The following is a 22884-nucleotide window of genomic DNA, read 5'->3' as shown; positions in this document are numbered from 1 at the left end:
TTCTCTTGAATTTCAAAAGAGTTGGGAAAAATGGGTTACTTTAGTGCCTATATACCAGTCTAACCCCTGGAAAGCAAAGAGTTAGGATAAAAGTTTGTCTTGTCAACACTGAGTAGCCACTTGAATGTTTTTTCTTTTACTAAGAAAATTTGAGTGAGAACTCACTCTCTCTATATATATTTTTTTAATTTAAAAGGGGTAGTGTAATTGAACTGGGAATGTTAGGCATTTTTTGAAGGATTATCTTATCATTACAAAGTTATTTTTAGCAAAATGCCATTTCTCTAAATTGAAAAAAATGAGAACATATGCACAAGCAGACATTTCTGAGATTTTAAGTCTTAACCCATAAAATCGGTCAACAATCTATTTCTATCTGTTGGCCACACTGCTAATTTTAAGCCATTCTAATGGGCACCATTATCAGGCCTTATAGGTAAGGGAGAGATCTAGGAAACGTAGGGAGAGGCGGGCGTGTAATGGTTCACGCCTGTAATCCCAGCACTTTGGGAGGCCGAATCACCTGAAGTCAGGATTTTGAGACCAGCCTGGCCAACATGGTGAAACCCCGTCTCTACTAAAAATACAAAAATTAGCCGGGTGTGGTGGTGCACACCTGTAATCCCAGCTACTCGGGAGGCTGAGGCAGGAGAATTGCTTGAACCCAGGAGGCGGAGGTTGCAGTGAGCCGGGATCGCGCCACTGCACTCCAGCCTGGGCAACAGAGTGAGACTCTGTCTCAAAAGAAAAAAAAAAAAAAAAAGAAGAAGAAAAAAAAGAAATGTAGGGAGAAAATTAAAGGACATTGGAAAAGAGTCAAGTAAGGCAAATAATACTCATTATGTGTTTGGTATAGCTGAAAACAATGTAAAACCATTTCCAGAAAACAGAACGAAGCCTTCATAATCTATCTGGTTGTACCTGGTGTTGGGAATGACTAGGTGGCTGAGGAACTGGAATCTGTTGGCAAACAAAAATCTCAGTGGTCCTGTGACTCAGGTAGGCAGGGAGGAAAGAACAGAGGAAATGGGCTTGTATTTTAAAATATTTTAAACAGGCAAAAATAATTCTTTTACAGAAGAGTTCTCACTGCAGTAGTAGGTATTATGCTTATTAAAGCTAATTAATATTTCTTGAGCTGCTGTGTTTAATACTGCAAGTAATCCAGAGACAAGATACAAACCTTACTGTTAGGAAATTGACTGCCTAATGTGGATGATAGAGACAGATCAGCACACAATTGGGACACAAAGCAACCATGGGCAATGTATTTCTTTGAAAAGATAAGACCCAAAACTACATACCAACCTTAATATCTAAAGGCTGTTAAAAAAAAAATTTTTTTTTTGAGATGGAGGCTCACTTTGTCGCCCAGGCTGGAGTGCAATGGTGTGATCTTGGCTCACTGCAACCTCCACCTCCCAGGTTCAAGCGATTCTCCTGCCCCAGTATCTCAAGTAGCTGGGATTACAAGCGGGCACCACCATGCCCAGCTAATTTTTGTATTGTTAGGAGAACTGGGGTTTCACCATGTTGGCTAGGCTGGTCTCAAACTCCTGATCTCAGGCAATCCTCCTGCCTCGGCCTGCCGAAGTGCTGGGATTACAGGCGTGAGCCACCGCACCCAGCCCAGATTTATTACTTTTTGTACGAAAACACCATCTTTATCGGAGGTTTTCTCTTCCCCCTCCTTTGACCCTGGCCTTGTTGGTCTGGTATGGATGATGCACTCAACTTAGACACACCCCATTGTGCAGCTCTTTGATCTCTCTCAGAGCTTTGAATTTCACAAATTCATAGTAGGACTAGACTATGGTCAACATTTGTCTTGAAGGCTTTTTAACCAAGCTATCATTTTTTCCCCAGTAAATTAATAAAGTATAATATACACACAGAAAAGTGAATTAATTTTAAGTGTATAACTCAAGCCATCCTTTAATAATTCCTAGCAACAGTTTAGATGTATACATTGTAACAGGTGTTTTCATCTTTTTTGTTTTTGGTTTTTGTTTGTTTGTTTTTTGAGACGGAGTCTCGCTCTGTTGCCCAGGCTGGTGGGCAGTGGCGCAATCTCAGCTCACTGTAACCTCCACCTCCTGGATTCAAGCGATTCTCCAGCCTCAGCCTCCCGAGTAGCTGGGATTACACGCATGCGCCAGCATGCCCGGCCAATTTTTGTATTTTTAGTAGAGCCGGGGTTTCATTATGTTGGCCAGGCTGGTCTTGAACTCCTGACCTCAGGTGATCCCCTCGGCCTCCCAAAGTGCTGGGATTACGGATGTGAGCCACTGCACCCAGACTTTTTCGTTATTTTTATTATACAAGTTATGTTTGTTAATTATAGATAAAAGGGAAAAAAAGGCATCCACCCAGCACAGTGGCTTAATGCCTGTAATCTCAACACTTTGGGAGGCTGTGATGGGAGGATCACTTGAGTCCAGGAGTTCCAGACCAGCCTGGGCAACATGGCAAAACCGCATCTCTCAACACAAAAAAATATGTGTACAAAAAATTAGCCAGGCATGGTGGCACGCACCTGTAGTCCCAGCTACTCTGGAGGCTGAGGTGGGAGGATCAGATAAGCCTGGAAGGCAGAGGTTGCAGTGAGCCAAGATCGCACCACCACACCTTAGCCTGGGCAGCAGAGTAAGACCCTGTCTCAAAAAAAAATAAAAATTAATTAATTAATTAAATGAAACATCTATAATTTTCATATAGAGGCAATTGCTGGACACTTTAGTGTATATTTTTTCAAACTTTTTCTAAGTATACACTCATACTTTCTTGTTTGCTTTTTTTATTTTCTTAGAAAAATTGCATCTTACACCTGCCTTTTTCTTGGATAAACATATCATTTGTGTGTGTGCACACATGTGTATCACCACTTCAAATAACAACATGGTATTTTGTTCATCATCATCTGTGTAGCCAATCTCCTATTCTGGGGGTATTTTAAATTGCAGTTATTCTAGTGTTTATTTTTTTATTTTATTTTTTGCAGTCATAGACAGTGCTACAAATCATATTATTTACCCCATACCTTTACACAGCTGTCTAATATTGCCTCAGGATACATTTCTAGAAGCGGAATTGCTGGTAAAGAGCTTGCACATTTTGAAGGTTTCCATAATCATTCCAAATACTGGACCAACCATCTCTCCCTTTCCCCCATACTGAGAGTACCAGGTGTTGTCAATCTTTTTCATCTTTACCAAGGAAGCATTTTGTCGTCAGGTTTATATCTTTGATTACTATGAAAATAGAACGTTGTTTCTTGTCTGTTGGCTGGTTTTGGTTTTTTTATTCTATCTTCTACTTGCTGTTTCCTTTGCTTATGTTTGAATAAGAACATTAATTCTTTTTTATTCAGAACAACTCTTTGTATAAGAAGGAGTGAATGCTTTATTGTTGCAAGTAGTTTGCTTCATTTTGTCTTTTGCCTTTTAACTTTCCTGAGGTTATTTTATGCCATATAAAATTGTTGTGCAGTTAGATCAGCATTTCCCTTTATGGTTTCAACTTTTGGTGAGATGCTTAGAAATTTCGTCCTACCCCAAGACTAAAAACATCTATATTTACTTACTTTTTTGGGAATTTTTATGCTCTTGTTTTCTTTTGCCTAATTTTTAAGACATTTAGAATCTATGGTTTGTGATACAGCTCCAATTCTGAGGATTTTTTAAAATTAACTCTACCATCCAAGGAGTCATAATTGAGCTAATTCTCAATCGCACGTGCATAATTATTGCATAGTATACCACATGAACGTCTAAAAATTATTGTGGACAATAGCTTCCGTCTTTACCTCCAACATTTCCCACTCTCATAGCCGGCAAATAGTGAAGTTAAAACAAAGTGATAATCTTTGCAAGCAGTTTTCTAAGACCCCATCCATCGATCCTGCGAATGGGTATTATAAGATAGAAGATGTTTCCCTTGAATAACCTCTCTTATTGATAACTTAAATTTTCAGGCATATTTTTGCCTGCAGTCATATTTATTGATCACAACTCTCTTTTCTTCTTCCTGTCATCCTCTGTCCTCTCTTTTTCCTGCCCCGGAACTTAACTCCATTAACAAACAACTGAAAATGCCAGGGTTGTCCTCATGCTTCCTGACCTAAAATTGTAATTCTTTCACTTGCTCTGTTTCTTCTCTTTTCTTTTTTTCTGTTTTCATTGATATCCCATATTTCTCTCACCTGTGCTTTATCCCTTCCCACATCATAAAGCATATTACTCTGCTACTTTTTTGGAGGAGCTATAATTTTGAATGTATAGAAAAATACACTAAAAGTATCATGTCATCTGGACAATTACTACTTTCTGGATCAGCTTTTGTTTCTTAGTTTGGATTCTAACACATTTTATTTTAATAACCGTCATGTTAAACACTGGGGACATAGAAATTAAAAAGGCTTTTTGTTCATTTGAGGAACTACTGATATAGCAGGGGTAACAAATCTGTGTACAAACTATTCAAATTGTTTTTTAGCCTTATGAAATTGGGTCAGTTTCTTTCAGTGTTCAGTATATTTTAGAAAAGAATGAATATTCTGCATTGATTGAAGACAGATTTTTTTTTAAATTTCCATTGGGTCAATTTCATTATTCATATTCAAACCTATATCTTTGCTGGTTTTTTGACTGCTTATTCTGTCAGTTGTGCAGGGAGATAAATATGCTTACATCTCTGGCTATGATTGTGGATTCATCTGTTTCTTACTGTTCTGTCAGTTTTTGCTTTATATGTTTTGTAGATGTGTTATTAGGTACATACAAATTTTTAACTGTTATAGCTTCCTGGCAAATTGGAACCTTTTATCATCAGGAAATAGCCTTTATTATCACTGATAGTTCTTGCCTTAAAGTCTTTTTTTGTGTAGTATTACTTTTCTTTGTATTTGCATACATCTTTTTATAGCCTCTCACTTTCAGCCCTTCTATTGCTAGATGTGCCTCTGGGCATTAGAATATATTGGGTTTCACTGTTTATACAGCCTGACAACTGAATCACTTAGACTATTTATATGATATAATCATTGATGTTTTGAGTTTGAAATTTACCTTATTATTTTGTGCTGCTACTTTACTGTTCAGTGTTTTTTTTTTCTCTCCTTTCTTTTATCAGACCAAGGGTTTTTTTTCATCATTCCTTTTTTCCTCATACTATACTTCGTTTGTAATTTTTGCATGGTTACCCTAGAAATTACCATACTTTATTCACTACCTGTACACTACATTTTATATAATAGAGGGATATTAAAATACCTTAGCTCTGTTTACCCATTACTGGCTTACATATTATTATCTTGTGTAATGAATTATGTAAACATTTGGAAGATCTGCCTAAGTCAGTGAACCAGTATTTTCCAAATGACCAATGTATGACATTATAAAATTATGCATGGGTAACTTTTGTATTCAGAGTGCTAAACAGAGCAATAAATTTTAATGTAACAGAATATGAATGTCTGTTGATATGATTTCAGATTACACATTGTAACTAACTTATAAAAAACTATCATTTGTTGCATTTAATGCAGCATTAAGGAAGAACTTACACCATTATCCAAAAAATCTTTTAAAATACTCCTCCCTTCTCTAGTTACATATGCCTACATTAAAGAGGTTTGCAAAAAATTTAAAACATTGCCAGTCTTGGCCAGGCACAGTGGCATGCACCTGTAATCCCAGCTACTCGGTAGGCTGAGGCAGGAGGATTGCTTGAGCCCAGGAGTTCAATACCAGCCTGGGCAACAGAGCAAGACGCCATTATCAAAGAAAAAACAACCAAAACATTGCCAGTCATTTTCAAGTTTTTGTCTTGGAAAATACAGTTATTTGCATTTTAAAAAATGTTATCTGATAACTTATAATGGGTTCATTGTTGTTACTTTTAAATGAATTACTAAATATTTTTAAACTTTTCTGTTTTATTTTTATTTTTATTTTATTTATTTTTTTGAGACAGATTCTTGCTCTGTCACCCAGGCTGGAGTGCAGTGGTGTGATCTTGGCCCACTGCAACCTCCGCCTCCCAGGTTTGAGCAGTTCTCCTGCCTCCTCCTCTGGAGTAGCTGGGACTACAGGCCTGCGCCACTAAACCCACTAATTTTTGTATTTTTAATAGAAATGGGGTTTCACCCTGTTGACTGTGATGAATCACTCCTGGCCTCAAGTGATCCACCCACCTTGGCCTCCCAAAGTGCTGGGGTTACAGGCATGAGCCACTGTGCCTGCTCCAGTTTTATTTTTAATATGGTAAATATTGACAGATATAGTGCACATTTTTTAAGTTTTAATAATTTTTAGGAATTTAAAGGGGCCCTAGGACCAAAAATTTGAGAATTGTTGCTTTAGAATTTTTTTTAAGTGTCTGCTGGCAGCAAATTCTTAGCTTTTGCCTGCTTGTAAATGTCGTTGTTTCATCTTTATTCCTTAAAGATGTTTTCAGAGACACAATTTATTTTTCTTTAGCACATTGAAGATGTTACTCCACTGTCTTCTAGATTTCATCATTGCTAATTAAGAAGTCAGCAGTCACCTGTTTCTTCTTTGAGAGGAATTGTTCTTTTTTCCCTCTGGCTGCCTTTCAGATGTTTCCTCTCTCTCTGTGATATTTTATAGCTTCCCTTTGATGTGCCTAGATATAGATTTGTTTTTATTTATCTTGCCTGGGGTTTGTTGGGCTTCATAAATCTGTGGATTGGTATCTTTCATCAGTTCTGTAAAAGTCTCAGGTACTCCTTGTTAACATTTGTCTCTGCTCCATTTTTCTTCTAGAATTATGATCAAACATGCACTAATTAGACCTTTTATTGTATTCTCTTTGCTTCTCAGGCTATGCTCCGAAAATTTACTTTGTTCTAATACTCAGTTTATAGTTCTGTCTTAAGTTGTTTCCAATCTGTTTTTAAATCACTCCATTGAATTTTAAATCTCAGTTACTGTATGTTTTAGTTTGTAGAAAGTCTGTTTGGTTCTTTTCAAATCCACTAGATCTGTGACTTCCTGCCACCTATATTTCCAGCCTTTGCCTTTTATTATTTTTTAATGCTGTAAGCAAAGTTGTTTTATAGTTGATAATTCTTGTATCTGTGGTCTTTGTCCCTTCATACTAGCTGTTATGTCTTAACAGTTTTCCCTGATCCCACCTTACTTCCTCATAGGTTTGATTGTCTTTCATTATGTGCCACTTACTTTTTTTTAAAGATAATTTTCTGTATTAATATGAGACCTAGGTTTTAAGATATTTCCACTCAGGATTGTGCTGTGTGCCTGGGCACATTGCAAGTCCCAATTACTTTAAATGTAAAGTATCCTAGAACACCAGAGGTGAAAATTCATGACATTCTCATTCATCTTTACCTTATGGGTATAGCTGATTGGGAATCCTTAGTATCGGGAGGAAGTTCTATTAGACCTTCCACTTTGGGCAGATCCTGGGCTTCGACATTGGTTCTGTTCATCATAACCAAAGATCAGACTTGCCTAATGCGTAAATGCCCTTGGGGTAAAGCATCTGTGTTCTGCTTACCTCTCAGGGTTCCTGCTTTTTCCTTTAGCTTTGGTTCCATCACTTGTGTATTAAACCATTATGGGAAACTGCCTCCAGAAATAGCGTTTTAAAATTTAGTCTAGCCATAAAAATAGAGAATGCTTACTCTCTGGATATAAATGCCATAGCAATAACTTTGAACTCCTACATTACATGCCTTTTATGTAAGGCAAACCTCAGTACACATTGAGAGACAGTGTCATATACTTATTAAGATCACAGGCTCTGCCGGGTGCAGTGGCTCACGCCTGTAATCCCAGCACTTTCAGAGGCCGAGACAGGCAGATCACAAGGTCAGGAGATCGAGACCATCCTAGCTAACACGGTGAAACCCCGTCTCTACTAAAAGTACAAAAAAATTAGCCAGGCGTGGTGGCGGGCACCTGTAGTCCCAGCTACTCAGGAAGCTGAGGCAGGAGAATGGCGTGAACCTGGGAGGTGGATCTTGCAGTGAGCCAAGATCGTGCCACTGCACTCCAGCCTGGGCGACAGAGCGAGACTCTGTCTCAAAAAAAAAAAGATCACAGGCTCTAAAATCAGACTGCTTTGTTTAAATCCTGGCCCTGCCATGTAGCAGTACCCTGTGTTAATTTATGCAAGATACTTAATCTCTCTGTGCCTTGGTTTCTTCATTTAAAAAAGCAGAATAATAGCTTGCCTTATGTGGTCATTATGAAAAACAAATGAGGCCGGGCACCGTGGCTCATGCCTGTAATGTCAACACTTTGGGAGGCTACGGCAAGCAGATCACCTGAGGTTGGGAGTTCGAGACCAGCCTGGCCAACATGGAGAAACCCCGTCTCTACTGGAAAAAAAAATAATAATAATACACACACACACAAAAATCAGCTGGGTATGGTGGCACATGCCTGTAATCCCAGCTACTCGGGAGGCTGAGGCAGAAGAATCACTTGAACCCAGGAGGGAGGTTGCAGTGAGCCAAGATCGCGCCATTACACTCCAGCCTGGGCAACAAGAGCAAAACTCCATCTAAAAAAAAAAAAAAAAAAAAAAAAGCGAGATAAGGCAAGGCAAGTAAACATTTAGCATAGCACCTGGCCCACAATTGGCTTTCACATGCTTAGGACAGTCAGACCTATAGTAAGTGCTCAATAAATAGTCACTAATTATTATGTTAAGCATTTATCAAGTGTCTGCTGCACCAACAAGTGTGTGTTAAATTCTCTTGATCTTTGGCTGTATCCAGGTTAGGAAGATGATCACCCTTGCAGGAAACAAATGGAGAACAATTAGCAGTAATGAAGTTATTTGCTGAAATAATGGTGAAGTTTTTGAAGTAACTTAATGTTTTATAAATTTATGATCAGAATAGCAAAGAGTCAGTGCCTTTTGGTGAAAGTGGTTTCTAAACTAGGACTATGAGGAAGTGGAACCGTGCAGGCTGGCAGCAGTGAGGCCGGAGGCTGTTGTGAACAACAGCCGTGAACATGACACGGGGCTGACACTTCCCATCTGGATGCAGTTTTTAAAGTGTTTCTCCATATTGAGGTTCTCACTACAACCCTCTGAGGCCACTGCATTTCTTTTCACTTTGTTGATGAGAAAAACAAGGCCTAAAGAATTGTGTGGAATAGTAGAAAGAGACAGGCTGGGACAGTCCGCAGGCTGGCGATTCCTGGTGAGGTGAGGATGGCCATATTGCATGGCCCAGAAACTTTATTGATAACTAGAGTGTGACATTGTGTGTATAAAAGTTAAAAGACAGCAAACACTAATGTGGTATGTATTGTTTATGGACACCTACAAAGGCAGGAGAGGTACAGAGAAAACAAAGTACCAAGAACAATAAACAAAACCCTACCTGTTTTAGGGCAGCGGTTGCTCTGGGGCAGGGAAGGAAGTTCATCTGAAATAAATATGGCAAAGCTAACATATTTTATCTCTGATTATTACCTAGGCATCTGATATATTGTTTTCTCTGTGTGTAAAATGATATATATATATATATATTTATAATGTATATATGATACTTTTTTTTTTTTAAATAAAGAAGCTTTAAAAAAAGCAAACTTTGGAATCAAGTAGACCTTGGTTCAAAAGCTGCCACCCATTTACTCAAATTCCTTTCTCTCGCTGATCTTCAGTTTCCTCATCTACAAAATGGAGTAATCATTACTTCTTTGATGTTCTCATGAGGACTGGATGAGATGATATTTGTAAAGTGCCTAGTATAACCTCTAACTTCTTATAGATAGGTCCTCAATAAATCGTGCTTTTTATAGTAAATGAATAATCCAAGGCCACAGGTCTAGTCCCTGGCGGCTGCAGAATTTGAACGCAGATGTCCTGACCCCAAGTCCAGAGCTGCTTCCACTGAGTTGTATGAAGAGGACGCTGTTAGTGGAGGAGCAGGGTCACAGCACCACAGCTCTAGTGACCCGCAGCAGCGTCACCAGGACAGAAGCTGCCGCTGCATTACCTCCTCCTCACCTCTGCAGCCCCTCTGGGAACAATCTTCTGTTTTGTGTTTTGCTTTGTTTTGTTTTGTTTTGTTTTGTTTTGTTTCTGAGACGAAGTCATACTCTGTAGCCCAGGCTAGAGTGCAGTGGCGAGATCTCGGCTCACTACAACCTCCACCTCCTGGGTTCAAGCGATTCTCTGCCTCAGCCTCCCGAGTAGCTGGAATTACAGGTGCGCGCCACTGCACCCGGCTAATTTTTTGTATTTTTTAGTAGAGACAGTGTTTCACCATGTTGGCCAGACTGGTCTTGAACTCTCGACCTCAGGAATCCACCCACCTCGGCCTCCCAAAGTGCTAGAATTACAAGCGTGAGCCACCTTGCCCAGCCTGAACAGTCAGTCTGTAAAACCTGGCAATCAAAGCCAAATCCAGAAGTGAGAAAGTCTTCACAGTTTTATTGACAATGGCGTTGAGAGTATTAAGAAGAAACATTGGAACTGAGAAGAGATAAATAGAAACTTCTTTTTTTTTTTTTTTTTTAGCTGCCCTGTCCAGCAGCTTAGGCCAGGTTAGGTTTATGGTCATTAACAACCCAAAAATCTCAAGGACTTCCAACAGCAAATGTGTCTTTCTTGCCCATCTCCAGTGTGGGACACAGGCTGCTCCAGGTCCTCTCCAGCTGGAGCCCCAGTGGAAGGAGCGGCCCCTGTCTGGGCCGGTGGAGGACTGAGGAGAGGTGGGGGTGGGCAGCTCCCCCTGTGAAGCTGTCAGAGCTTCTGCCTCAGCGCGGGAACAGGCAATTGAAATCACACTGCCTGTGCATGTGTATTGGTTACTAGAAATTTCTAGGTATCTGGCCACTGAGGGGAAGTTTGGGAAAATGAAAAATTCCTCTGAGTAAGTGGAGAGGCCACTTGATGTAGGGCCTCAAACTCAGTTCTTGAGCCGCTTCTGGACGTTGAAATATGTCGGTACTGGAAGAAAAGCTATTTTGCAATCATGTTTTTAAGCACGAGTTGGGTTCGATGATGATCCTGTTTTGACTTTTACCTTTCCCTCTTTTGTTGACAGTGTTATCAGCAAGGTGGTCCCTGCGCCCGAGGCCAAGCCGGCGCCCTCGCAGAACAGGCCGAAGACCCCGCCGCCGGCCCCCGCGCCCACCCCCGGCCCCATGCTCGTGAGCCCTGCGCCCGTGCCGCTGCCGCTGCTCGCCCAGGCCGCCGCGGGCCCTGCCCTGCTGCCCTCCCCGGGTCCTGCCGCCTCCGGGGCCAGTGCCAAAGCTCCCGTGCGCAGCGTGGTGACTGAGACGGTCAGCACCTACGTGGTGCGTACCTGCCGCCCGAGCGGTTAGCCTGGAGACGTTTTCAGTTCAAGACAAGTGTGTGCTCTGAGTCGCTGTCGAATTTCAGAGGCATTTCTCTTTCAAATTTTATTATTTATTTAATTATTTTTGAGACAGGGTCTCCCTATGTACAGTGGCCCAACCTCAAACTCCTGGGCTCAAGCGATCCTTCTGCCGTAGCTTCTCAAAGTGGTGGGGTTACAGGCCTGAGCCACTGCCCCTGGCCAGGCACATTTCTTTTTCTTTTTCTTTTTTTTTTTTTTTTTCTTTTTTTTTTTGGAGATGGAGTTTCGCTCTTATTGCCCAACCTGGAGTGCAGTGGTGAGATCTTGGCCCGCTGCAGCCTCCACCTCCCAGGTTCAAGTGATTCTCCTGCCTCAGCCTCCTGAGTAGCTGGGATTACAGGCGCCTGCCACCATGGGTGGCCAATTTTTTGTATTTGTAGTAGAAACAGGGTTTCACCAGGTTAGCCAGGCTGGTCTTGAACTCCTGACCTCAGTTGATCTGCCCGCCTCAGCCTCCCAAAGTGCTGGGATTACAGGCATGAGCCACCGCGACTGGCCTTTTTTTTGTTTTTTTGTTTTTTTGAAAGGGGATTTCACTCTGTCACCCAGGCTGGAGTGCAGTGGTACGATCTCGGCTCACTGCAGCCCCTGCCTCCCAGGCTCAAGCGATTCTTCCACCTCTTGAGTAACTGGGGATCTCAGGCAGTTGCCACCACTGTCGATTAATTTGTTGTATTTTTTGGTAGAGACAGGGTTTCACAATGTTGCCCAGGCTGGTCTCGAGCTCCAGCGATCCACCCATTTCGGCCTCCCAGAGTGCTGAGATTACAGGCATGAACCACCATGCCCAGCCAAGATGCATTTCTTCATTGCCATTTTTCACTGCATTTTCAAGCTTTTGGCTGAAAAGTTACATTGCAGTGGGCTGGGTGCGGTGGCTCACGCCTGTAATCCCAGCACTTTGGGAGGCCGAGACGGGCGGATCACGAGGTCAGGAGATCGAGACCATCCTGGCTAGCACAGTGAAACCCTGTCTCTACTAAAAAATACAAAAAAATTAGCCGGGCGAGGTGGCGGGCGCCTGTAGTCCCAGCTACTCTGGAGGCTGAGGCAGGAGAATGGCGTGAACCTGGGAGGCGGAGCTTGCAGTGAGCTGAGATCCGGCCACTGTACTCCAGCCTGGGCGACAGAGCGAGACTCTGTCTCAAAAAAAAAAAAAAAAAAAAAAGTTACATTGCAGTGTTCACATAGCCTCCATAAATAACATCAAAGCATTGTGTTTATGTTGTTTTGGATATGACTCTATACATGTAGACAGTAGTATCAATCTGTAAATGTAGAGATGCACAGTGGTGCTGAAATCTCACACTGAGTTTCTTCATCAAGCAATTCAGTTATTCATTTGAGTGTAAGTTATATAATGTGCACTGATATTATGAGCCAGGTGGTGGTTGTCAATAATAGCACTAGTTATATTTTATTGGCTATGATCCAGAATATGCCAGGGCTTGCATATTAAATGGAAATGAACTTTCAGACCACCAGACTCCTGAGTATCCAAGCATGACTTCAAATTGTAAAACCAGCTGGACGCAGTGGCTCTCGCCTATAATCCCAGCACTTTGGGAGGCTGAGGCGGGTGGATCACTTGAGGTCAGGAGTTTGAGACCAGCCTGGCCAACATGTTGAAACCCCATCTCTACTAAAAATACAAAAAAAATTAGCTGGGCCTGGTAGCTCATGCCTGTAATCCCAGCTACTCAGGAGGCTGAGGCACAAGAATTGCTTGAACCCAAGAGGCAGAGCTTGCAGTGAGCCAAGATCGTGCCACTGCCCTCTAGCCTGGGCGACAAGAGCGAAACTCTGTCTCAAGAAAAAAAAAATAGTAAATCCCACCATGTCGAATGAGTCCACGTTGTTCTGGGACTGTTTTTAGTTGCTTTCCTCTTACTTAATAGTATTAGGTCTTACTCAAACCCTGAATACAGTCTGGCAGTAAAGTATTTATACAGATTATGTTCTTTGGACACTATAGAATTAAACACACAAACACACAACAAAGTATTTAAGGTGTATGGAGCCATTGCCATTGCTGTGACTACCAAATCCACAGACTGTGATGTGTTAGCCTAATGGTGGCCCTGACCTTGTGTAACTAGGTAGGTACTAATATGATTGGAAAGTGGCCGGGTAGGACTCATGGTATTTGTCATTATAAACTGTACAATATTACATTTCTTTTTTTTTTCTGTTTTTTTTTCTTTTGAGTAGTCTCCCTCTTCTTGTCCATACTAGAATGCAGTGGCACAATACCACTCACTGTAGCCTCAACCTCCTGGGCCCCAATGGTTCCCTCACCTCAGCCTCCCAAGTAGCTGGGACCACAGGCGTCTGCCACCACACCTAGCTGTTTCCTGGCTGTTTTTTGTTTTTGTGTATGTGGAGATGATGTCTCCCTATGTTGCCCAGGCTGCTCTCAAACTCCTGGACTCAAGCAATCCCCCCACCTTGGTCTCCCAAAGTGCTGAGATTACAGGCGTGAGCCACCATGCCTGGCCTATTGTTAAATTTCCTTAAAGGAGTTTTGGAAGGAACTTCTAAAACTGTGATCATCCAATTGGTCTGTCCAGGGACCAATCGTTGCAGGTGTTTAATTGAGGCAGCATTACCCCCAAATGGGTTGATCAGGAAAGATTTTGTACTTAACCTCCTCAACCTTTGTGTCTTCATCTATAATTAAGAAGTTTGTATTAAACTTGGTGATCTCTGTGGCATGTTCCAGCTCGGAAAGTTCTGGTTTTCCAGTAGATCTTTGAACTAACTCACCTCCTGGAGATGAGTCCAGCTGGAATAGACAGTGTAGAAGGAAAGCTTTCTGGCTGTGCATGGTGTCTCACGCCTCTAATCCCAGCATTTTGGGAGGCTGAGGCAGGTGTATCGCATGAGCCCAGGAGTTGAGACCAGACTGGGTGACATAGTGAGACCCCATCTCTGCAGAAAATACAAAAATTAGCTGGGCATGTTGACATGTGCTTGTAGTGTCAACTACTCAGGAGGCCGAGCTGGGAGGATCATCTCAGCCTAGTAGGTCAAGGCTACAGTGAGCTGTGATCACACCACTGCACCCCAGCCTGGGCGACAAAGTGAAACCCTGTCTTTAAAATAAAAATGACAATTTTAAAAACGCCTTCTACCTCATGAAGAGACGCTTTGTGGGCAGAGGACAAAATGTGTGATTTAGATGACATATGAAGGCTAGAGAGCAAAAAGGCAGATTTTGTCACTGCCTAATGGTGTGATGTTGGAAATGCCACTTAAATTCTCTTAGCTCCGGTTTCCCCATTCATAAGCTACCCAGAGGTTGCTTTACAATGATTAAACGAAATGAGATGTTTAGAGGAATGTAGTAAGCTGTGAAGTATTTGGTGTTAGTTACTGTCGATGCTGTGGCAAAGCTCTTGTGCAGCACATAGAGTCACGGCCTTCTGACTTCAAGCAAGGTCAGCCAGCAGCAGGACTGGCCACACGTGGGAGCTTCAGGGCATAGGATGTTCCACCAGCCTTGGCCATGAGACAGCGGGTACAGGTGACTGCTGGTTCTCACCCCTTGTTACTTTTTCTCCTGAAATTACAGAGGGTCAGAGATGTAGTCGCCCACAGATTTCTTTAGGAAGTTTTCCTGTCAATGTAGTTTGCCTTTGTAGAGTTGCCTTAAAGGAAGCCCATCAGTACAGTGAAACGTATATGCACCCCCAATGCACTTGTCACACACAAAGAAGGCCTTTTTAAAAGCACATCTAGTCAGTGTGGTATTTGAAAGTCTAGGAAGAACTATCCCTTATGAAATAAACCGGATGCAATAATGTGCTCTGTTATTGTAAACACTTTTGAAATTACCTTTTTCTTATTGCTGGTGTTTAATGCCCATCAGTGAATTACTTCTTCCAGGTTGGCTCTGTTCATGTGGAGTTTGAGGAAGTGGTTAATAGGATGTTCCCTCTTTAGGACTGCTAAGTTAAATAAAGTCAACTCCAGAGTACACAACATTTGTAGCAAAATAATGTTGAACCTTATAGCTCTTTGGTTTCCCTATCCCCTTATTTCATTTGCCCTTTAGTTGATTGTACTTTACTAAAAATGTCATAAAGGGAATGGAAAGTTACTTAGTAACAACTCTTTTATATCCTTGATCTTATCAGCTCCTTCAGGAGAAGGGCTTGGCTAATAAGTAATAAGATGGTGCATGCTCATTTGGCTGTCTATATTAATTCCATGCCTATGAATGTGATTGAGAAAAACCACATAGAAAGTGGAGGTCTGGGCCGGGCGCGGTGGCTCAAGCCTGTAATCCCAGCACTTTGGGAGGCCGAGGCGGGTGGATCACGAGGTCAGGAGATCGAGACTATCCTGGCTAACATGGTGAAACCCTGTCTCTACTAAAAATACAAAAAACTAGCCGGGCGTGGTGGCGGGCGCCTGTAGTCTCAGCTACTTGGGAGGCTGAGGCGGGAGAATGGCGTGAACCCGGGAGGCGGAGCTTGCAGTGAGCCGAGATCACGCCACTGCACTCCAGCCTGGGAGACACAGCGAGACTCCATCTCAAAAAAAAAAAAAAAAAAAAGAAAGTGGAGGTCTGTAGCTTTCAAAAAATCAGTTGTTACCACCCTTATAGAGATCCAAATCATTAGGAATGTATGTAGTTATAGTTTTTTTGTTTGTTTGTTTATGAAAGGGGTTACCGGTCATATTGTTCACAGAGATGATTATAAAATGCTTATTTTTGTGACTTACAAAAGAAAGCTTAGAATATTCATTAGAAATGTCTTATCATTGAACACTTGGCATTTTTCTGTTTCACGATTCTAAAGCAGTGATGACGCTGATCATGGCATTAATGAAGTGCTGATCTACTATATTTTTTAGTTTAATATGCCTGTTGGTTCAGTTAAACAGTATAAAGTAATCATTCTGATCTGACCTCTTTTTGTTTTTTTTCCCATTCCCTCCATTTTTGCCACTTCCACTTTGCAAACATCAGATCCGAGATGAGTGGGGCAATCAGATCTGGATCTGCCCTGGGTGTAACAAGCCTGATGATGGGAGTCCCATGATTGGCTGTGACGACTGCGATGACTGGTACCACTGGTGAGTGCCCAGGGCGCCCTGCCGGCCGCACGCATCAGGCAGCTCAGCCTCTCCTGAGACAAAGCGTCCACTGAGTAGATTCCTGCCTTTGGACTGACCCAGGGCTGTCCTAGGGACAGTACATGGAGTCAAATTACAGAGCCTGTGAAATGCAATTAACTGCAAAACCCAAGAGTCTTTAGACTATTGTTATTCACCCTGAATTCTGAACATTCTGCTTAGCTTATCTATCCTTCTTATGAAAAATAATAATACTAAGAGGAGACCCAGGGGCGTCCCTGACCTTCCTTTCCGGTAATGTTCCCTAGAAGCTGTAGCACTGGCCAGGGCCACGAAGAGGCAGCCCCTTTGTAAGGATGGAACAAACTGCAGGACTAAAGACTGCTTAACTTTTTTAAACCTCTTCAGCGGTTCCTAAAACCTGAAAAGCTCAACCAGAATTTATGCAGATAATCTTCTCGTGTTATCTTTAAAATGTCAGATACAAAAAGATAGCAACCTGTTCAGTTATGATATACGATATCTGTGAGATAAAGACAAAGCCGTGGCTCAGAAGCCTCCTCTTCCTGGCTGAAAGGAGGAACGAACTAATGAATCTCTGCAGAGGGCGTGTAAAGGGCGCGTCTGTGATATCCTAGTCTGCATGCCCAACAGCAGTGCTGCTTGGCTTTGATTTCGGGTAAACATGTCATAGACTTTAAAAAGTACTTTAAAACAGAAGGGAGGAGAATCGACCGTGTAAAAGTTGCTTATCTGAGCTTGCTTTCATGTGTAGGCCCTGTGTGGGAATCATGGCTGCACCCCCAGAAGAGATGCAGTGGTTCTGCCCCAAGTGTGCGAACAAGAAGAAGGACAAAAAGCACAAGAAGAGGAAGCATCGAGCGCACTGACGGCTCCCGAGGGGCTGGACCAAGCGGGGTCAGCCCAGGCTTCCTCCCTGGCGCCCCTGGAAGGGAGCTGGTGCAGTTCTGCCATCACCTCCAGCCCAGATGCCTGTGGATAAAGAACCCGGGAGGACTGCGGCTGGAACACACCGCGCACCTGCATTGTTCACTCCCCAGCCGCGTTGGCCTGTGGCTCCGTGGCAGTGCGACAGAAGGAAACTGGAGCAGAGGCGTGGCCTGGGGGCTGCCCCTCCTCCACTTCTCTAATACCAGTGACAAGTATTATTAATAAAGAGCGTACATCTTCCCTTTTGATTTCCTTTATTCTCTCCAGGGCCTTTTCATTGAGGTGTTAGATGAGAAGATAATGTACAAACTGCCTCAACTGTAATTTAAGGATGATAGAGTCTGTATACAGTTTTCAGCCCCTTTCCCTCTATAGTAAGATAATCAGAATAACATAAAGAAACCTCCAGTGGGAGTGCCGGTAAATATTTTTGTGATAAGAATATACGAAGCTTCCCTCCTTCCCCCGTTTTTAGTACTAACATGTAAAATGTTCAGGCTTTTGTGAAATACCTTATATTTTTTAAGAAAAAGGTTTCTATCATGTCCTGTTTGCTTTTGTGCAAATTATTTTTGTTTCATGTATTTTATATCTTCGTTGCATTCTAATTTTGCCCTTCTTTAAACTGCTGGAGTCTCTTCTCACTGCTTGTACATTTCATCAACTTGTATAAAAACTCTTCAGACTAAAAGATTGCCCCTAATGTAAATAATAAATATTTATGAAGTAGTTATTTTTTAAATTTTTATCGTGTTTAATTCTGGCTTTCTCTGAAATCCACTGTGATTTCAGCCAGGTCTGTAATGACGCTGGACAGAAACAAAGAAGGCTAAAGAAAAAGCCATCGTTCAAAGAAATTTCCCTTGAGCTCAACCTGTGCAGTGCCCGAAAATATCATGGGGGAAAGGGCCCGAGCAGTTGGAAGGAAAGCAAGGCAATTTAAATTTAGAGTTTATGATTTGAAGGTGTTTCGTTTGTTGTCTGTTTTGTTTTTGTAAATTTCTTTGACAGACTTTTACTAAAAGGACATGTAGTTTCCATGAAAGTAAAAAAAAAAAGAAAAAAAACCCCACATATACTGTAGCATTTTGTCTTTATATTGTTTTATTTCTACAAATCTGTTCATTAATATTGTGCTTTAAGGCTGAAATGAAGTATATTATGAATTTTTTTAAGAAAACTCATCAAATTTCAGGGTATCACAAAACTTTATTATATTATTATACTGCCCACTATTTATTATATGTTATAGATGTCTGAGAGGTAAACCAAATATTTTATTTTTAATGTTAAAAAAACATCAAATTTAACTTTATTAGCATATTTTAGCAACTTTGGAATAAATATGGACTTTTACTTGATTTTGAAATAATCCCAGTGTAGGCCCATGTACTGGATCTCTTGGATGCTAGAATATGGGCTTTGAACCTAATACAAATATATTACTAGAAAATGTGATTTTTTTTAAATGCCAAGTAAATTGCTATTAGTGTATGGATTAGTCATATTTTAAAACATTATGTGGTTAGAGAAATGCAGTTTTCTGCCGTGAATGTGAAGTTGCAAATCAGTGGAAATGGAGTCGACCTCTTCAGAGTGCAGGGTATCATTGCCCTCCTTGTTCAAGAGGCCCGAATTTTTCTATCCCTGCAAAGAAACAAAGCATCTATGTTGAGATATGTGTTTTTTTGTTTTATTAATTTGAGATCATTCTAAATACTTTATACAATATTTTCACATGCACAAAAATGCGCGTTAGTGGTTTTTGGAGAGGGGTGAGGGGTGGGGGAAGTGCAAAATAAAGATTATTGGCTATTTCATAGTTTGCTTTTCCATTTTCTTTATTTAGGATTTAGTTCCTTGAGGCATGGGCCATGATCTCAAGTTGCCACGTTTAAGTGAGCAGGTCATGCTACTGAAACCAGAATGGAGGTGCTTGTCTATAACTTTCCCCCGATCTTCCTGTCTGAGAGGCTTCAGCCCACGCTACATTCAAGGAATTTCAATCAGTCTGTTGTCCCTTGCTATTTCATGGTTGCTTTCCTAAATCCAGTTCATGATTTTATAAATGGTCTTTGCAATAATAAAACCAAAGAATCATTTTCAGGGGGCTGGAGAGCTCGAGGGATTAGTAATGGAATACAGAGCCTTTCACCTCTAGGTCAGTGAGTCAGATCCAGTCCAGGTCACTAGAGACCAAAAGTTGTCACCATCTTATGACTGTTCAGTGGCCTGTGTGAAATGAACTGGTGGTCTCAGCCTCTACTGGGTGGCTGGCTGTGACACCAACCAAAGGAAGTTCAAGAAACTGCAAAAAGAAATGTGGATTAGAAAATAAAACGTCTATGTTACAAAGAAAAAGTTAGAAAGTTGGGCGTAGTCATTTTCCAGAAAGTAATACTGAAGGAAAAAGAGCAACTTACAAATACCACAGACAAACGGAGATTAATTTACTTTCTTTAATGAAGTCAAGCAAAACCGGAAAAGAAAAGCCTGCATTGGGTGAGAGGGGAGGAGAGGGTTAAGTGGGGTGGATGATTTGATCAGGAGAAAAAGTTTAGGGGCCCAAACTTTAGGAAAAAATGGGTTTTGACTTTTGAGGGAGAAGGAAATCGCAAAAGGCAGCAGCAATTTGAGGAACTACTGTAGCAGAATTAGATACAAAGGAATGAAAAGTATTTCCCTTTAGAGGATTTGCAGTTTTCCAGTTGGAAGCAAAATCCTGACTGGTTTTAATTTAGCCCAGCACTATCATTTGAATAGCATCAATACTTTATAAAGACAAGTAATGGCGGGGGCGGGGGGAGGGAGGGGGCGCGGGGATTGTCCTGACCAGTGATTTTATTGAGGGAGATGGTATTTGAGAAACAGACCCTCACCTCATGAAATCGAGACACCCTTCTGGTGTGATAATCTGCCGTCAGAGCCAGATGGAACTGGCAGAGCTTAATTTCTGTGGCTGACAAGGTGTTTCTCTTCCAAAGGTGTCTACAGTGAGGCACAGTGAGGATCTTTATCCCCTGACTGATTTGTGGTTCCAAACGTTCTGGAGAAAACCAGAGGCTATCAGAGTGTTCTGACTTCGTCGGGCTTTTTTCAAAGATAAAATATAGTGTATTACTCTCCTGTATCACCTAAACCCCTTTGTTCTCCTTTCAATGGGATGATTAAACAAAGACCTACTAACCAAATTGAAGTATAAAATGAACACTGAGATATGGAAACCTTGCCACTAAGAATGCTAATGAAGAAAGTTCACGAAAGCCATGCTGGCTAAGTTTTCAATACAAATAGTTTTATGGCCAATCTCTTTAGATCATAGCAGCTTTCTTTAGAAGTGTAAGTCTAAAAGTAGATGAGTTACCTTGACCAAAGAATGAAACAGATAATGTCCTGAATAATGTCTTTTTCCACAATGGTATCAGTCATTCTGTTAGGAAACTATTTCTTTGAGAATCTTGCGTTCATTGTAGCCTAAAAAGTATAAAGTAACTATTAATCCATGTGTGCAGGCCAGTAGATGACATCGAAATGAGATATTTAGGTGGACAGCTTGTTCATTTAGTCTACATATGAGTTACTAAAATGGCTACTGGTTATTTTTTTCATTCTGGGCAACTCAGTTGTAAATTTAGTTTGAAGGACATTGTTAAGTGGTTTCATTCATTTCATCCACATTGGCTAAGTACATTTTATGGAAATGGCAATGATGTATCAGAACCAAGCTCATTTCCAGTTGTCTGGTTTTTCATCTGCTCTAGCCCTTCCTCTGGCTCCATGATTCTGGAATCATTCCCAAAGTATACTATGTATTAAAGTGTATTGCATCAAATTCTAAGTGTATTCCATATTACTCTTTTCCCACTTTTCCATACATAATCTTTCCGTCTTAGGCTGCAACTATTTTTTAATGTTACTAGAGCTTCATGCTTTTAAATTTTACATTCATAACAAAACAAGAACTTAGCAAATGTTTGCATTAACTATCCTAGGAACTAGCAGAGTAGACATGATATTAGAAAATACATGTAGATAGATACATACACCACAAAGTTTAAATGTGTTGGGCTTTCAGAACAGAAGTTCATTTTAGGTGCATAGCCCTAAGCAATCATTTCCTACCATATCCTTAGAACCTAGTCAGTATTTTCACCTTTTGAAGTTTTGTGGGTTTTTTTTTTTTTTTTTTTTTTTTTGGTTTGGTCTTGTTTTTGATTAATGAAACATTCAGAATAGGACTATCGTTTAAAAAAAAAAAAACCACAAACCTGAAGAATGTCATTGTTATTATCCTTAATGAGTTAACTATTGCCAGGTTAAATGGTTTGAAGAAAATGTTTGTGCTGATCTAGTTAACTCATTCAGAGCATCAGAAGTACTTACCAGAGGAAGTTCAAATCATCCAAAAATATTATCAAGTTATATTTTGATTATTTCTTATTATACTGTTTGGGATGTTGATGAAACTGTTTTCTGCTAGCTTTTAGAAAGTGAATATTTGTTTATTTATTTATTTGTTTATTTATTTATTTATTTATGAGACAGGGTCTTACTCTGTCACCCAGGCTTGAATGCAGTGGTGTAATCACAGCTCACTGTGGCCTCGACCTCCTGAGCAGCTGGGACCAAAGGCATGTGCCACACATCTTGTTAATTTTTATTTTTTTGTGGAGACAGGGTTGCCCAGATTCATGTCGAACTCCTAGGCTCAAGTGGTCCTCCTGCTTCCACCCAAAGTATTGGGATTATAGGCATGAGCCACTGCACCAAATCAAAAAGTGATTTTTTTTTTTTTTTTTTTTTTTTGAGACAGGGTCTCCCTCTGTTACCCAGGCTGGAGGTCAGTGGTGCGATCTTGGCTCACTGCAACCTCCGCCTTCTGGGTTCAAGTGATTCTCCTGCCTCAGCCTCCCCAGTAGCTGGGACTACAGGCACCTGCCACCACACTGGCTAATTTTTTGTATTTTAGTAGAGATGAGGTTTCACCATGTTGCCCAGGGTGGTCTCGAACTCCTGAGTTCAGGCAATCCGCCCGCCTCAGCCTCCCAAAGTGCTGGGATTACAGGCGTGCACCACCGCACCCAGCCAAAAAGTGAATTCTTTAGAGCTGATTTCTTGATAGCTAATTCTTCATCTTCCCTTCATTTTGTTTATTTTGACATTGTTATTTACAACATTCACAAAAACAAATATTAGGCCCAGGATGTCCCACACTCAACAATATTCATACATTTCTGTAAAAAATGTTCATCAGTCATCGCTCGGAGCAAGACACATCGTGCACTGTGGGGATACAGCGGTGGAGGAGACAGCGTGCCCGGGGCTGCAGAGAGCCGTCACAGGACACACCTCAGAAGCGGGTGCAAACCAGAAGTGCATTGAAAGGTGATTGTTTTTCACTTCAGTTTGACCGATGTTCGGCTGTAGGTCAATGAGACTAAGGAGATAGCACAAAAGGT

The 22884-nt window shown here is 41.2% G+C and overlaps 1 protein-coding gene across 3 annotated transcripts in view; it reads left to right on the top strand.

The window, feature by feature from the left end:
* LOC105494346 (TATA-box binding protein associated factor 3) overlaps window positions 1-17665 on the top strand; it is a 202283-nt gene extending 184618 nt beyond the window's left edge. For 2 of the 3 annotated variants that reach the window (XM_011762673.2, XM_011762675.3), the window contains 3 exons: window positions 11054-11306; window positions 16368-16474; window positions 17250-17665. In XM_011762673.2, the coding sequence (XP_011760975.2) occupies window positions 11054-11306; window positions 16368-16474; window positions 17250-17364 (475 nt within the window). In that variant the 3' untranslated portion in view covers window positions 17365-17665. The remainder of the gene's footprint in view (window positions 1-11053; window positions 11307-16367; window positions 16475-17249) is intronic. The other variant, XR_011608308.1, reaches the window with a different exon arrangement.
* The last annotated feature ends 5219 nt before the right edge of the window (window positions 17666-22884 follow it).

This window comes from Macaca nemestrina, chromosome 9 (assembly GCF_043159975.1).
Source record: "Macaca nemestrina isolate mMacNem1 chromosome 9, mMacNem.hap1, whole genome shotgun sequence".
Classification (NCBI taxonomy): Eukaryota; Metazoa; Chordata; class Mammalia; order Primates; family Cercopithecidae; genus Macaca; species Macaca nemestrina.
Note: the sequence above shows the minus strand (reverse complement) of the source record. Positions and strands in the feature narration are given on the sequence as shown.